This window comes from Emys orbicularis, chromosome 3 (assembly GCF_028017835.1).
Source record: "Emys orbicularis isolate rEmyOrb1 chromosome 3, rEmyOrb1.hap1, whole genome shotgun sequence".
In the NCBI taxonomy this organism is placed as follows: domain Eukaryota; kingdom Metazoa; phylum Chordata; order Testudines; family Emydidae; genus Emys; species Emys orbicularis.
Genome location: NC_088685.1, coordinates 201,825,335 through 201,841,404, shown reverse-complemented (window position 1 = coordinate 201,841,404; position 16,070 = coordinate 201,825,335). Strand labels below are relative to the sequence as shown.

At 45.9% G+C, this 16,070-nt stretch overlaps 1 protein-coding gene across 1 annotated transcript in view; it reads left to right on the top strand.

Annotated features, from left to right (window-relative positions):
• EHBP1 (EH domain binding protein 1) overlaps window positions 1-16,070 on the top strand; it is a 331,567-nt gene that overhangs the window by 59,600 nt on the left and 255,897 nt on the right. The window contains exon 4 of the mRNA XM_065400845.1: window positions 14,048-14,143. Within this exon, the coding sequence (XP_065256917.1) occupies window positions 14,048-14,143 (96 nt within the window). The remainder of the gene's footprint in view (window positions 1-14,047; window positions 14,144-16,070) is intronic.

Sequence of the window (16,070 nt, the reverse complement as noted above, 5' to 3'; positions counted from 1 at the left end):
CCAGGACTTGCTCCGCCGGGTGGCCCTCAACTTGGGGTTGCAGGCGGAGGAGACGGTCGAGCAGGAGGACCCCATGGTAGACATTCTCAGCCCGGAGGGTCCCTCCAGGATTGCTCTTCCATTGATAAAGACCGTACAGTCAAGCTATAAGACTGTGTGGCAGACGCCGGCCTCCTCTGCACCGACCGCACGGGGCGTCGAGAGGAAGTACTTCGTCCCATCCAGGGGGTTTGACTTCCTCTTCTCCCATCCGGCCCCATGTTCGCTGGTAGTTTCGGCGGTCAACGAAAAGGAGCGGCATGGCCAGCAGGCCCCGGCCCCCAAGGCCAAGGAGGCGAAACGATTAGACCTCTTCGGCAGGAAGGTCTACTCGTCGGGAGGCCTCCAGTTGCGGATCGCGAACCAGCAGGCGATCCTCAACAGACATAATTTTAACTCCTGGGCGTCGGTGTCCAAGTTCAAGGAGGCCCTGCCTCAGGGGTCGCAGCCCGAGTTTGCGGCCATTGTGGACGAGGGAAAGGCGGTGGCCAAGACTTCTTTACAGGCCTCGCTCAACTCGGCCGATGCGGCCGCCAGGACTATCGCGTCCGGAGTGGTGATGAGACGTTCAGCGTGGTTGCAAGTGTCTGGTCTTCCTCCAGAGGTGCAAAACACCCTCCAGGACCTTCCATTTGAAGGGACGGGGTTGTTTTCGGAGCAGACTGATGCCAGGCTCCATGGCCTCAAAGATTCGCGGGCTACCCTCAAGTCATTGGGGATGCATACCCCCGTGACGCAGAGGAAACCCTTTAAGCCACAGCCTCCACAGAGGCAATACCAGCCTCGCCCTCGACACGAGCCTTACCGTAGACGGGGCAGAGACAATAGGCGTAGGCGCAACAATACGCCTAACCACGGTCAAGGCCAGGGCAATAACAACGGCAAGCCGCAGCCGGGCAATAAACAAGGATTTTGAAGATGCGATCGAGGACAGCGTACCGATCTCTTCCCCGGATCCTCCCCTGTGTTTCAGGGACCGCCTATCCCGTTTTTCCCGTGCCTGGTCCCATATAACATCAGATCATTGGGTCCGCCGCACGGTAGAGTCAGGATATGCCCTCCAATTTTCCTCGCCCCCCCCCTTCCCACCCCCCCCCATCCCTCTTCAGGGACCCCTCTCACGAGCAACTCCTTATGCAGGAGGTACGGACCCTCCTCGCTGTAGGGGCGGTGGAAGAGGTTCCTCCAGACCTCAGAGGAAAAGGGTTCTATTCCAGATACTTCCTCATTCCCAAGGCAAAAGGGGGCCTCCGTCCTATCCTGGACCTTCGCAAGCTGAACAAGTACTTGCAAAAACCACGTTTCCGTATGGTTTCCCTCGGTACCATCATTCCTTCCCTGGATCCGGGGGATTGGTACGCTGCCCTCGATATGAAAGACGCGTACTTTCACATCGCTATCCGCCCGACCCACCGGCGGTTCCTGCGCTTCACTATCCAGCAGCGCCATTTTCAGTTTGCGGTCTTGCCCTTCGGCCTGGCAACGGCCCCACGTGTCTTCACGAAATGCATGTCCGTGGTGGCGGCCTTTCTTCGGAAGCGACGGATGCGCGTCTACCCATACCTGGACGATTGGCTCCTGGCGGGCCGGTCAGAGGCAGAGGTTCACGCCCACGTGACATTGGCGCTAGAAGTGTTCCGCGATCTCGGCCTGTTGGTCAATGTGCCCAAGTCCTCACTAGTCCCCACACAGAGACTGGAATTCATAGGGGCAGTCCTGGATTCGGTGGCGGCGAGGGCGAGCCTTCCCGTATCTCGTTTCCGGGCAATCCAGGAGGCCGTGACCTCCATTCAGAGATTCCCCACGACCACGGCCAGACGTTGCTTACAGCTCTTGGGGCACATGGCGGCATGCACCCACGTGGTTGGACACGCCCGCCTCCGGCTCCGACCTCTGCAGCTGTGGTTGGCCCAGGTATATCGCCCCAACAGCGACCCATTAGACATGGTTGTCACGATTCCGGCTCGGGTCTCGGACGCCCTCTGTTGGTGGCTCGACCAACAGCAGGTCTGTGCGGGGGTCCCGTTCGCTGCCCCACAACCAGTTCTGACGTTGGTGACAGACGCGTCGGACCTGGGTTGGGGGGCGCACCTAGGGGACCTACGCACTCAGGGCTTGTGGTCCAGGGAGGAACAGTCGCTTCACATCAACCTGAAGGAGCTGAGGGCGGTTTGCCTCGCCTGCCAGACCTTTCACGCCACCATAAGAGGGCACGGCGTGTCAGTTCTGATGGACAACACTACCGCTATGTTCTACATAAACAAGCAGGGTGGGTCCCGGTCCTCTCCCCTCTGTCGCGAGGCACTCCTCCTCTGGGACTTCTGCATAGCCCATTCAGTACACCTCCGGGCTGCATATCTCCCCGGGGTCCAGAACGGATTGGCGGACCGCCTCAGCTGGTCCTATCTCACGCACGAGTGGCGGCTGAGGCGGGACATCCTCCGGTCAGTCTTCCTGAGGTGGGGGTTTCCCCAGGTGGATCTGTTTGCCACCATGGACAACAGCCAGTGCCCACAGTTTTGTTCCTTCCAGAACCGCAGTCCGGGTTCTCTGGCGGACGCCTTTACAATCCCGTGGGGAAGGGGCCTGCGATACGCCTTCCCCCCGTTCCCACTCATCCACAGGGTCCTTCTAAAGACCCGCAGGGACAGGGCGAAGGTCATTCTCATCGCCCCGGCGTGGCCTCGCCAACACTGGTTCACAACTCTCTTAGAGCTGTCCGTGGCCTCTCCAATAACCCTCCCCCTCCATCACGACCTCATAACACAAGATCGAGGTCGCCTACTCCACCCGAACCTGCCATCGCTGCATCTGACGGCATGGCTGCTCTCTGGCTAAATGAGGCGGAGCACAGGTGCTCCCAGGAGGTCCAGCAAATCCTCCTGGGTAGTAGGAAACCCTCCACAAGGGCAACCTACCTGGCCAAGTGGAAGCGCTTCGCCCTCTGGTGTGAGTCTCAGCGCGCCCAGCCCTTGCGGGCCTCGATACCGATGATCCTGGATTACGTGCTGAGCCTTAGGCGCCAGGGCCTGGCCCCCGCTTCTATTAAGGTGCATCTAGCCGCCATATCGGCATTTCACCCGGGGGAATTGGGGCTGTCCGTGTTCTCCAACCCTACGGTGGTCCGATTCCTCAAGGGGCTGGATAGGATGTTCCCCTACACTCGCCCACCTATACCCCCGTGGGACCTCAACCTGGTCCTCACTAAGCTCATGGGGCCCCCCTTTGAACCCCTGGCCTCTTGCTCCCTCATGCACCTTTCATGGAAGGTCGCGTTCCTCGTGGCTGTCACCTCGGCTAGGAGGGTGTCGGAGCTGAGGGCCCTCACCTCAGAACCCCCGTATACTGTTTTTTATAAGGATAAGGTGCAACTCAGGCCTCACCCTAAGTTCCTTCCTAAGGTGGTCACGAGTTTTCACATGGGGCAGGACATCTGTTTGCCGGTGTTCTTCCCCAAGCCCCATACGGACCCGCGCCATCGTAGCCTGCATACCCTCGATGTGCGGCGGGCGCTCGCTTTCTATCTGGACCGTACCAGGCCTTTCCGTAAATCGACCCAACTATTCGTGGCCATTGCGGAACGAATGAAGGGCCAGCCTATTTCAACGCAACGCCTGTCGGCGTGGATCGTGCTTTGCATACGCACGTGCTACGAGCTCGCCCACATGCCTGCACCTCCGATCCGGGCTCACTCTACTAGGGCCCAAGCGTCCTCGACGGCCTTCTTGGCGCAGGTCCCGCTTCAGGAGATCTGCAAGGCAGCCACCTGGTCGTCGGTTCATACCTTCACAGCCCACTACGCGATCCACCATCAGACCAGAGATGACGCGATGGTCGGCAGGGCGGTGCTTCAATCTGTTATTCCTTGACTCCTACCCTCCTCCAATGGTAAGCTTGTGAGTCACCTAATGTGGAATGGACGTGAACAAGCACTCGAAGAAGAAAAGACGGTTACTTACCTTCTGTAACTGTTGTTCTTCGAGATGTGTTGTTCACGTCCATTCCACTTCCCACCCTCCTTCCCCTCTGTCGGAGTCACCGGCAAGAAGGAACTGAGGGAGGGTCGGGCCAGCAGGGGTATATATACGCTGGGGCGGGGCGCCGCTCTGGCGGGAAGGGAGACCCTGCGGGCCCGACGGGAGCCGCTGAGGGAAAAAGTTTCCGACGTTCGTGCACGCGGCGCGCGTACACCTAATGTGGAATGGACGTGAACAACACATCTCGAAGAACAACAGTTACAGAAGGTAAGTAACCGTCTTTCTAAGTTATTAATTTCTAGATCTAATCAGAAAGAAGAATCACTCTTAAACATAATAAAAACATTAATAAGGAAGCTGCCACCTTTGCAATAGGAGGATATAAAGTAGGAGTAAGACTGTTTTTGCCACTACGCAGCCCTGGAAATCAGAAAGTTTCAAAGCAGATTCTTTCAGTTGGATATTGTATCTGCAGACTGGGCCTCTGTTGGGAAATTACATTGACACTGAAATTGTCACAGGCATTACTAAACACTCCTGCTATTTCTTTGTGTATATTTTTATGTAGTAAATGTATTCTAATCATGGGGTAAATCCTGTTCTCCCAGTTCCAAAAAACACTAACAAACAAATACACATGCGGGGGTAGCAAAACCCAAAAGTAGAACCACCACCTTGTTTGCACTACAAGAGGGCACAGGTAGTAGAGAGAGGGTTACTTCTACACTTATGGCAGCCTGTAGAATACAGACAACGCATGCCCAGCTAGCATAGGGTAGTAGTTTAGACGGTGAGGCATGGTTTAGGTTAGTCGAGTGTCATACGTGCCTGAACTCCCAGTGTATATCCTACACATGGCCAAGCAGTGCCTTCCATGTCTATAGTGCTAATTTTAGCATCTTTCTGCCTCCCCACTTGCTGGTGGGAGCTTTTCCTTGCTATGTGTGTGGCTACACACCGCAGTGACCAGTGTGGACACAGCCTGCCTTTCTCTGGGGCATGTAGCAACATGTGTATTGCCTGTATTCTATGCACTGCCATAAGTGTAAACGTAGTCATAATGAGAACTCTATACCCCCTTGTGTGCCATGGTGTGACACACTGCCCCAGCTCGCCAAAAATTCCTACAGAGCGAACAGGAAAATATGAATGGTCCAGGGACATGGAAGTACAATGGCCAACGGGTCTGTGCGCTTCGCTGATTGAGTCACCCAAATCTCTACATGGCATGGGAGAAACACTGTGCTGTACCCAATACTCTTTTCTGTTGCCAATAGTTGCTGCTGCTTGCACAAGTGCCCTAACATCTACTTGCTGATTCCTTTTCCTCCCAAACATTGCCTATTTTCCTTTTACTCAGGGCCTTCTTATGGGACAAGGTCCTGTCCATAATAGGAAATTTCTAAAATTAATCATTAGATGTTGGATAATTATTTCAATTAAACAGAGAGGTCTCATCTCCTCTTTGTGCATGGGTGTAACTCTGAATAACATTAATGGCAGGTCTATACGGATATAGAGGAGAACAGAGAAGCACGATTAGACACCTGAGATGGGGAAGGGCTTGTAGCTATTTAATTGTGGATTGATGTATATTTTAATTATATATACAATCAAAAAATGTTTTGAGCTCATGATGTTGTACAGTTCACCAGCCTATGGAATGGTGTTCTTTTTACTGTTATCCTCCCCTTAGCATCTCCATGCTTTCTGCTGTTTGTCACACATACTTGTTGTGCCTTGTCTTAAACTAGGCTGTAAACTGTTCCAGATTTCCTTCTGTTTGTACAGTGCTTAGTACAATGAAGCCAGGATCCTGATTGGGACTTTGGATATTACCACAGTACAAAAAAATAATATCCCCTATGCACATTCTAAATTTTGCTTTAGTTTCTGCATGGAAGTGTGACAAAAGATACTGTAGGACACTAAAATAAAACTCAAACATGTTTTTAAACAAAAAATGTCTTGTTAGATGGTAGGGTATTTAGGCACGATTGATTAGTTTGCTGGGTTAGAGATTATGTTCAAAGTCTTGTTTAGTGTACAAACAGATGCCATATCTGGAATTCAACAGGGCCAGATGCAGGGGTCTGCTCATGCATATGACATTGCAGGATTGGGGCCTTAGTTACTGAGGATTTTAATTTAATTGGTCTATCATTGGCCGTGGAGCATCAGTTTTCAGCTGAGCTTGCATCCCCCTAAACTACAGAATTTTTAGACACGCCTGCTTGCTATGTCCAAAGTTTTGGTTATCCAGCATTATAGACAAACCTATCAATGTCAGCAGATAAAATAGTGGTTGATCTTTTTAAGACTAAGAATAGCCCTGTAGCAAATCATCAGAGGATGATTAAGGGGGCCTACACAGATATTTTTTTAAAGTGCCAAATGCCTGCAAGTACTGTACCTAGAATAAGACTTAACTTTTTTTAAAAGATTTTATAGCTGACATGATTTTGCTTCATTCGAGATGTTTGTCTCCTAGACTATAGATTAATAAAGATTCCTAAACTCTTAGTCATCCTGCCAGTAAAATACATTACTATACATGTTTGTTCATCTAATTGCTTTCTTGGAAATGAGTCAAATCAAGACTTTTTATTTTATTTTACACAGACACTGTGCCCAAGAAGTACCTAAGCATTAATCATATCCCAAGTGTTCCTATATTTTTTCATTTATTTGTGAGGCAGGGAAGAGACATCAGTTAAGTTTTCTCTGAGAAGAAATTTTTATCCCCCTGCAATCAATATAATGAAAATGGGGAAGAAGTCAGAAGATCCACCTTCCACCCCTAACAAATGACTGCAGCCCACAAAAATTTAACTCAAACATAAAGATAACAATTGTGTAACTTGTGAACAGTGCATTTAACTAATATAATATTAAGGTGTTGGTGCCATTTGCCCCAAATACATTCTTACTAAGGAAACTACAAATATTACTTCAGCTTTGAGAAAGAACGTGAGACCTCATCCACTGCCCTTTTTTTTATTTAATACCTTATTGGGAGATGAGTAAGTTAATAATTATTATGGAGGACTGGTAATGACTCCATAGCTAAGATTGCATAAAAATGTTAGGTTGTAACAGGTTTTGCTAAATGGTGCACCCAAATTACAATAGCCATATTGAAAACAACATGCTAACAGAGATCATTATCCAAAGGATGGTATGTATGATGGGTAGATACTATGCCAGCATGACATCAGCTAATAGTTATCAACTCTAATTCAAATTTAAATAATTTAGAGCCCTGCTTTGGAATTCCCTGCCCTTGGGCTAGTCTGAATTTAGATACAGTTACACAAACATGTCAAAACATGACTTGTTTGTGTAACTGGGCAATTCTGACTTGTGGGACTGGTATTTACAACACATGATGATAATCAAAAGCCTTGCTAAATTTGGCAGAATTTCTGAGCAAGTCTTAAGACCGGGCTGACCTTTTTCTTTCAGACCCTCCACCCCCCACAAAACACGTCAATTTGGTAGGCACAAATGTACCTTTGTCTTTTTTTAAAATCAAGAACACATACCTTATTGCATCTTTCCAAGCCTTCTTTGTGCAAACGTACAATTATATTACAAAATTTACATTATTCTAGGCAGAGCTATAAAGTTAAGGTTGCTGAACACGTTCCATTTTTTCGGTTGCTTATAATAATACAGTTCAATATAGTGTAATTTCTGTTTTTTCAATTTTTTTTTTTTTCAAACTTAGGAAAAAAACTACTTTGAAAGACAGTTATTTAGCTTACAAAGTCAAGCACTCAAAAGCTAGGAAGAGCCAGAATTAAAGTTGCCTGTTCAAGCTCAATTCATCCCCTTTGTGTGCATGCATTATGACACAGTCTTTAATTACATGATCACAAACTATTTTACTACAAGATCCATCCTCATTAAAGTGCACAGAATGGATAGTGCTCAGGGAATGACAGTAGAAGGTGTGTATTGAATGAGACAGAGTACGCAGGAGAGGTTGGCCTCCTGGTTAAGGCAGCTGAATGCCATTTTGGAGATTTGGAGTCTATCCCTTCCTCTCCAATATAATTTGTACATGATGCTAGGCATGTCATATACACCAGTTTTTCACACGGGGCCACTAACTGTGTTCCTCATTTTCTGGGTACCCAACCTGAGACATCTGGAGCCTGATTTGCAGAAGTCCTAGGCACTTGCGGCTGCAACTGAAATCAATGGGAGCTGTTCTTCGAACATATAAAGTGCCGTACAAATGTTAGTGCTCTGAAAAATCAGCTCATTGGTATCTCAAGTTGGGCACAAAATTAGTGGACACTTCAAGTCATCTGTTTGGGATTCCTCTGGTGTGTGGAAGCCCACAACAGGCACGCAGCTACCAAGCCAGCCCCTGGTTCAAGGGGCCATGTTTGGACCTGGAAGGTGAAATGGCTGGACTGTGCTGTACTCTAGCTATCCCCAGATAGTATATTGCTCGTATGGAACTGTTGCTAGCTGGAGCAAGTTAGAGCACTGCTCAGGCTGCTCTAAGCTGCATTGGTGTTGGAGCAGAGAATCAGGATGCTATAATTGGTTGCTGGATCTCCGCTTCTCTCTTTCTCCCTCTCCTGAGGTGCCCTTGATGACACTGGAGAAGGGGAGCCCTTAGGTAAGAACAGCTCCCCTAAGCTCAGTCAGAGCCAGTCAGGCTCCTTCCCTGGTCTCCTGGGGCCTTCTCCAGCCTGGCAGAGAAGTAAGCAATGGAGCAGCTAGTGCTGTTCTCTTCTCCCTCCTTTGCAGTGCATTAGGCAGCCAGCAAGGTGCTGCTGAGCAGCTGCTCCGAGCATTGCTGGCTCCCGTTAGGGGTGCTCTTGGGACTGCAGCAGAAGTGGTGAGAGACGTTTGGGAAGAAGATGGTGTTGGCGCTGAACTAAACACTTGCATTTAAACATCGCAGGGCAGGGCTTGAGGAACGTCTTCTCCATTCATGATCAAATGTAAATTTGCTCTCTCATTTGCTATAATTAGAGTCTCAAAGGCCACAAGTTGGACGCTACTGTTCTAAAAGTATCTGCTTTTCTTTCTTCCTTCAAAACTTCACTGATGAAGAGCTACCCAGTGGTGTTTAGTGACCTTATGTATGAGACCAGCATTCCTGCTTTTTCACCTTCTTAAAATCTGTTGTTTTTTCCATTTGGCCTTATGACGATTGATGTATCTAATGCACCCTAACCTTGGTGTCTGAGCAGAAATCGATCTGAAGGACTGTAATCTCCATCCTGTCTTGTATTACATTAGGACATGTCTAGTTGTTTTTGTTTTGGTTTGGGGTTTTTTTTAAGTAAGAGATGTGTACTAGTTAAAATGCTGGGCAGGGTTCTAAATGCGACTGTGTCACAGCGAAGTGAGGCTAGTGACTTTTTAGGTTGCAATTTTGGAAAGGGTTTTTCATTTTGCTCCAAAGGTGATACCTTCTGTGGCCATCCTGATACCTGGCAAGGTTTCCAAAGTAGAGGGCCTGCTCCTAAGAAAGCTGGCAGGGTTCTTGTTCATTGCATCTGTCATGTTTGGTTTCAGGGAGAGTGGTAGTCACGGAAATAGCAGGGTCCGGCACACGGAGGGTAATTGTCAGGGGAGCCAGTATAGTATATGGAGCACTCAAGTGGTGTGCTCTCATCCTCCTGTGTTGCTTAATAATTGGGCTACTACATTTGGAGCCAGTTGGAGCTTCAATCTTCTCTTTCATCTCCAGGTACAGAGCATTGCAGCAAAGCAAGTGCATGTTACTTTTTCACCCTAGAGCTTGCAATGTTCCCCTGCACCAGTCACTAGTAAATAAGAAATTAGCTTATTTTTGCCCACAACATGACCATTTGCTCAAATATTTCTCTTACCTGTTCTGCAAAACCAGTACATTCCTATGTGCTATATATGGAGTGTCTGTTTTGTGTTGATAATGATGAAATTATTTAATAAGTGTTGAGACTTGCACAGATCTGTTATGGTCAAAACAGGCGATTCCCTGTAACTACACCTCTACCCCGATATAACGCGACCCGATACAACACGGATTCGAATATAACGCAGTAAAGCAGTGCTCCGGGGGGGAGGGCTGCGCACTCCGGCGGATCAAAGCAAGTTCGATATAACACGGTTTCACCTATAACGCGGTAAGATTTTTTGGCTCCCGAGGACAGCGTTATATCGAGGTAGAGATGTATATCTGAAATATGGACAACAGATCAGATATTTTTCAAGGGCAATCCACTAATTGAGCACAACATCTAGGCCCCCATCAGGTTATGTATGCATTCAAGTGATAGATCTCTTACAGAGGAATATCTTAATTATCCCGGCCTGTAAATTGATAGTTTTCAAGCTGTCCTTAAAGAAGGCAAAAACCAAAACCCACCAAGCCTCACAGTCTGTGCTCAAACACTGCATCATTACGATGCATCCATTTGTGTATTTGTCACGATAATGCAACTTTGCAAAAATAAATGTATGTATAAAGCAGGTAATTCCTACAATAAGCATTATAAATGTAAATAATGAGAACAGTCATGAAAGAACTCCAAAGGCCAGGAGATCCTAAAATGCTTATCTGAACCTGTGGAGCCCACCACCAGTCTTTTCTCACACATTACAGTCCCCCACCCCAATTGTTCATCTATCTACCAGTACAGTTTTCTAGGAGTGGGGTGATGTGAGGCATGTTGCCATTTCTAGCATCTTTGTGGCATATTTCACCAATCTTTCCCCTCCTCCTGGGTGTTTCTTCATTTAAAGTGCCCCGGGTGTTGCAGCGAGGGTGACCAGACCGCAAATGTGAAAAATTGGGTTGGGGGGTAATAAGAGCCTATGTAAGAAAAAGACCCAAAAATCGGGACTGTCCCTATAAAATTGGGACATCTGGTCACCCTAGTTGCAGCTTCTCCTCACTTCCTCTCTGCGGGGTTGGTGCTTTTTCCTCTGTACTCCTTCCTGAAAAGGCTACTGCTGCCGGTGATTGGATAGTGAATGAGGCAGCCAACAATAGAGGTCGCTCTATACAGGCTGCTGCTCTCTCCCTAGCCTGAGGAGGCAGGTGGTGGTAGGAGGGATGATGAAGACAGGGAGTGAGGCAGCCAGTGGCAGTGTTTGTGTCCATCCAGGCTGCATCGGAGCCAGGGCAACAGAGAAGCAGTGAAAGATGCAGAAAGGGAAGGAGGCTGTGTAGGGGAGGAGGAAAAAGAGTCTGGAAGGCACAGTATAGTGGGAACTGTGGCCCGAGGTGATAAATGCAGAGGAAACATACTGTTCAGGCCTAGAGCGAGACAGCTGGTCAGGATCCAGAACATGGGGACAGTGAGTAATATTGGGATTGTTGGCATGTTTACAGCGTGGAGGTGGCAAAATCTTGCCCATTTGCCAAAGCAAAGGCCTATGTTTTGGATGATTGATTAAAATATAGTCGGTATAGCTGTATGCCTACATGATGAGTCTGTAACGGTACAACCCCCCCTCCACTCCCAAAAGACCCCCTCAATACAGGGACTCTTGGTCTGAGAAATAACATTATGTTGTATTACTCTTAATGATAATTTTAAGTGCTCAAAGTATTCTCTATTAACTAATAGGCCTCCCCCTATTTTGCACCCTTTGCTTTCTCCTGCACCAACCCAGGGGCTTAAATTTGAGGTTATCCTTGCCTGTCATATTGCCTGGGTGGTGCAGTCCTATATTCCAAAGCCAAATGGGCATATAACATCATCCAGCTAATAAGGGGATAGTTTTGCTTTAAAAGCTCATTAGGTAGGACTTTCAATCTCCCACTCTCTGCTGTTGATAACATGCATGTCAGGTAACAGTAATGCATGTTGATTTGTTTTAGGATTCTCCATTTGTTACTGTTTCACCAACTAGTCTAATGAGGAGAGGAGACTGGTAAATCCCCCTATACCCAGAATTCTGCTGCATCATAGAATGCTTGTTTATGATTGTATGTACAAAATGTTTTTACAGTATAAAAATGGGAGCAGTATTGCCAACCCCAAGTATTCAAAAAAACATGGGTCAGGCCCAAAAAATCATGAGGTTGACTTAAAATTTATGGGATTTAAAAACAAACATACATATTGGGTTCATTTTATTTGCCGTCTGGTTTCTCGGCCTTGAAGGTGCAGTTGGGACACATTTTCAAGCATGACTTTGCAACCATGAGGGCAAGAAACTTCCTTTTTTAAATGAAAGCTGAGATTTTCACCTAACCAGATACCTGCAGTACCTGGGGCTTTCAGAAAAACACCAAATATCACGAGACTTGGGATACAACTGTAAACATCAGCAACTCTGTAGGAGTGGATGAAAATAACAGGACAACAATAAGAATGTTATAAATATATCTGCAAAGATAAATGGCTTTGGGCAGCATGGAAAACAAGCTGGAACCTACCAATGGCTCCCTGCAGGACTTTATTCTTAGATACTCCCTCCGTCGCTCCCTCAATCTCTTGACCTTCTCTCCCACACCCTACTAGAAGCTGCTGCCACTTCTCTTGCGGCTCCACAGAGCAGGGAATCAACAGAGGGAATAGAGCCAGAAGGCAGATAGACTGCCTGTAGTAGTGGCAACTTAGTGGCCTCTGGTGGCCTAAAGGAACTATTACAGTTCCTTCTGATAACGAAGCTGGATGTGTGAGGATCTATGTAGGCTGCAGAAATGCGTGACGGGGCTGCCAAGTGTGTCAATATCATGTTAGATGAAGCACTGTTTATAATGCACAACAGTGGTGAATTAGTTTCCTTCTCCTACTAAATGAGGATGCTTTTCAATCACTATCTTTCCCACCAGGGTGTATTGAATTCTGTAGTTAAAATTGGCCATTGGGCAGCTGGCTAAATTTGAGGTGGGGTATCTGCACTAAATTTTAACCCAGAAGAGACCTTTTTAAAACTCTCTTGAAAATTATAGTTTGCTGACATGGCCGATGGGACTGTGCCACCATAACAACAATTCATTGCTACAAAACCAATGTGTACTCTTAGGAACACCATCCTATCTCCAAATGTGTTATAACCAGGGTAATTATACTTGAGTTTAATGTACCTGGGATCCAAGTTACATTAGCCTTATGCTAGTAATAGTGTTATAAAAATCATACACTGAAGTGCTGGATGTGGCAAAGAACATATAACTAAAATGAACAATGTTTGATACCATAGAATTTAAAAACTCAGTTAATTTGATGCAAATAACAATCATTTATAATCTCAAAATAAGAAAAACAGGTAGTTAGAAACAGCCATGCTACTCAGCCACCCCCTTATATTAGCATATATTCATTTATATTTCCATAGTTATCTAAAGTTTTCCTCCATACTAACTGAACCAGATTCTGAAATTCGCACTTCATGGTGTTCACTGTTTTAGTGGAAAGTATGCAGCTCCACAGGTTGGAATGATTTGCTCAGGTCTTTTAGAGTTAATCTCTTTTTACTTCATTTTATCCTGGTCACTTCACTTTTAGTTATAGGTACTTAAATGTTAATTCTTTATAGGTTTAAATGTTTCAGAGGCATTTAGTCTGTACTATAAATTGGTGCTTTATTTTTTTCAAATAAAACAAAAAGAAATCAGTTTTATTAAAATCTGAATATGGCTACTGAGCATGCACAATAGCTACTCTTAATTATTTGCTTTAAAGGAAAACATTCCATAGTCTGAAACATATGCCAAAGGTCTGTATACACCATTTTATGAACTTGCACCTGCAGGGTGCTCAATGTTCTGGCCCTGATGTAGGCATTGTGCTTAATTGCTTTGCAAGATCAGGACCAGAGCACTCAGCACCTGGCTAGAGTGAGCCTTGTGTGACTGCGTAACCCCCATCAATGGTGCGAGTTCCTTCTGTTCTCAGTGGTTTGTCTTACTGTGTTTAATAGAATCGTAAATTTAGGAAAGCAGGGTTTTTTGGAGCTAATCATCAGTACAGACGCATGCATGCACACGCTGACTTCCAGGGGAGTTGGAGCAGGCCTTTTATGACGGACTGACTCAATTATTGTTTCGTTTCTTCTTCTAGGCCCATAGCTGGCAACCTGGAATCAAAAATCCATACCGTGGTGTGGTGGTGTGGCCTGTTCCTGAAAACATTGAAATCACTGTGACACTTTTTAAGGTAGGTTTTTAATGTTTCATTTGAACTCATTTTATAAGGCATAAGATGATATTTCCTGAAAACTTACACACACAAACGCCTTCTGTCATGGGGCCTGATCCTGCAGTTCTTGTCAAGTCATTAGCTGCATACCTACAAGTTCACAGTTTAAGTATGAGAGAGAATTAAGACCCCTTGCAAACACTTAGCTATGTTCTTAACTTACCAACACACTCAAATAGTCCCATTGAACTCCTCAGGGCTGCTTGCGTCTATAAAATTAAGTACATGCTTATGTGTTTTCAGAATGTCAGTCTAACTTTCCATACAACTGAAATACAGAGTAGTCGGTTTTGCCTAAAAACACTAAGTTGGTAGGAGTCAAAACAATTTGTGTCTTGACTGTGGGCTGTATCGTTGCAGTCATCGTTTTCCTCATTACATTTGTTCTGAAACAGAATCTATCTCCAAATATTACAGCATTTCAAGTATGTTATAAAAATGTCACAGTTCTTGTTTAATTGCTACCTTAGGAATTGCTGGAAAACAAAACTACATTGATGGGGAACATATGAATAAGAGAGAGAATTTTAGGTCTTTGTGTGGTCTGATTAAATCAGATGGCGCCCCAGGAGAAGCATCTTTGGCGCCCCCCCTCCGTTTGTTAAACTTTAGAATATCTTATTTTTTATTGCATTTCATGACTTTGATGCATGATTTATCCCTATCATATCCCTGTCATATAAGATGGAAAATTTGCATGCTAGGATCTGTAAATCTGTATTTATTCATGCTATATATAAGCAAATAAAAAAAAAATCATTTCCTATAAGCTTATAGAAACTTTTTAATTTTAAGAATAACTGAAATGTACTAACATGAAGAAACTGAACGGTACACCAACATTGGGTGGACCAGTATTAAATAGTGTTACAGTAGGTGACAGCTTTAAAATATTAACCCTAGTCCTTTGGTTCCAAAAGTCGCTTTTCTTGCCTTTGCCCTCGCAAACTGAAGCACAACGTCAAGGAGGTCCAAAGACTGACCAGTGGCATTTTCAAGCCATTTTGACCATCGTTGATCGAAGATATGTTTTAATGAGCCTGAGCTTCAAAAAGCTGCGCTCACCATCCACAGTTGTGACTGGCAGTGTGAGCAGAATCCTCAAAGCTATAGACACATTAGGAAAAGTGTCCTTCAGCTCTACATCATGAATGTATTGTAGAACTTGGAGTGGAGAGTGCTTCCTCTGTCGCAAAACGTGATGGATGTTGTCCAATTCGACATTGATGTCTGAACAGTCCCCATGTGTCAGCGTCCGGTGCAGGTCCATCTAATTGCTCAAGAGTGTCTTCCTGTCCGCCAGCAGCTTACTACGGTCATACAAAAACCCCAGGTCTTTTCGTGGTGCTTCATTCGTCCAAACTTTTTTTCAATGGACACTTGAGCAGTGTCAATGAGCGAGCAAAAAAAAAGTCTCAATTGAATTTTCTTCCAATCTTTCCATCACCTCATCTCTGCCCTCATAACCAAACTGTCTCTTCTTCCAATGAATACGAGTTTCCTTGAAGATGGGTTCAACTCCTAAGTTCCCCCCGCCCTTTTTTTTTTTTTTTTTTTTACAGCAATGATGGCATCTGCAAATCCATTCTCTCTGTAGGCCACAATGAAATCAAGGCAGCTTCTCATTAAAATAGTAGTGTTTGCGATGTCCATTGACTGAGTTTCTAATGCAGTGCTTACGGTGTTTACTTGGAATAGGATATTGTGCCAAATCATAATTTAGATGAGAAGTTTGAAGTCAGTGATCTGTTTTGCCAGGCTTTGAACCTCGTGTCAGATTCCGGCCTCAGCTTTACTTGACTGCACCAGTTCCATCAGGGCATTGTAAACCTCAGTCACTTGGTACCTCACTGGCCTAATGCTGTCAGTGTGGCTCTGCCAGCGA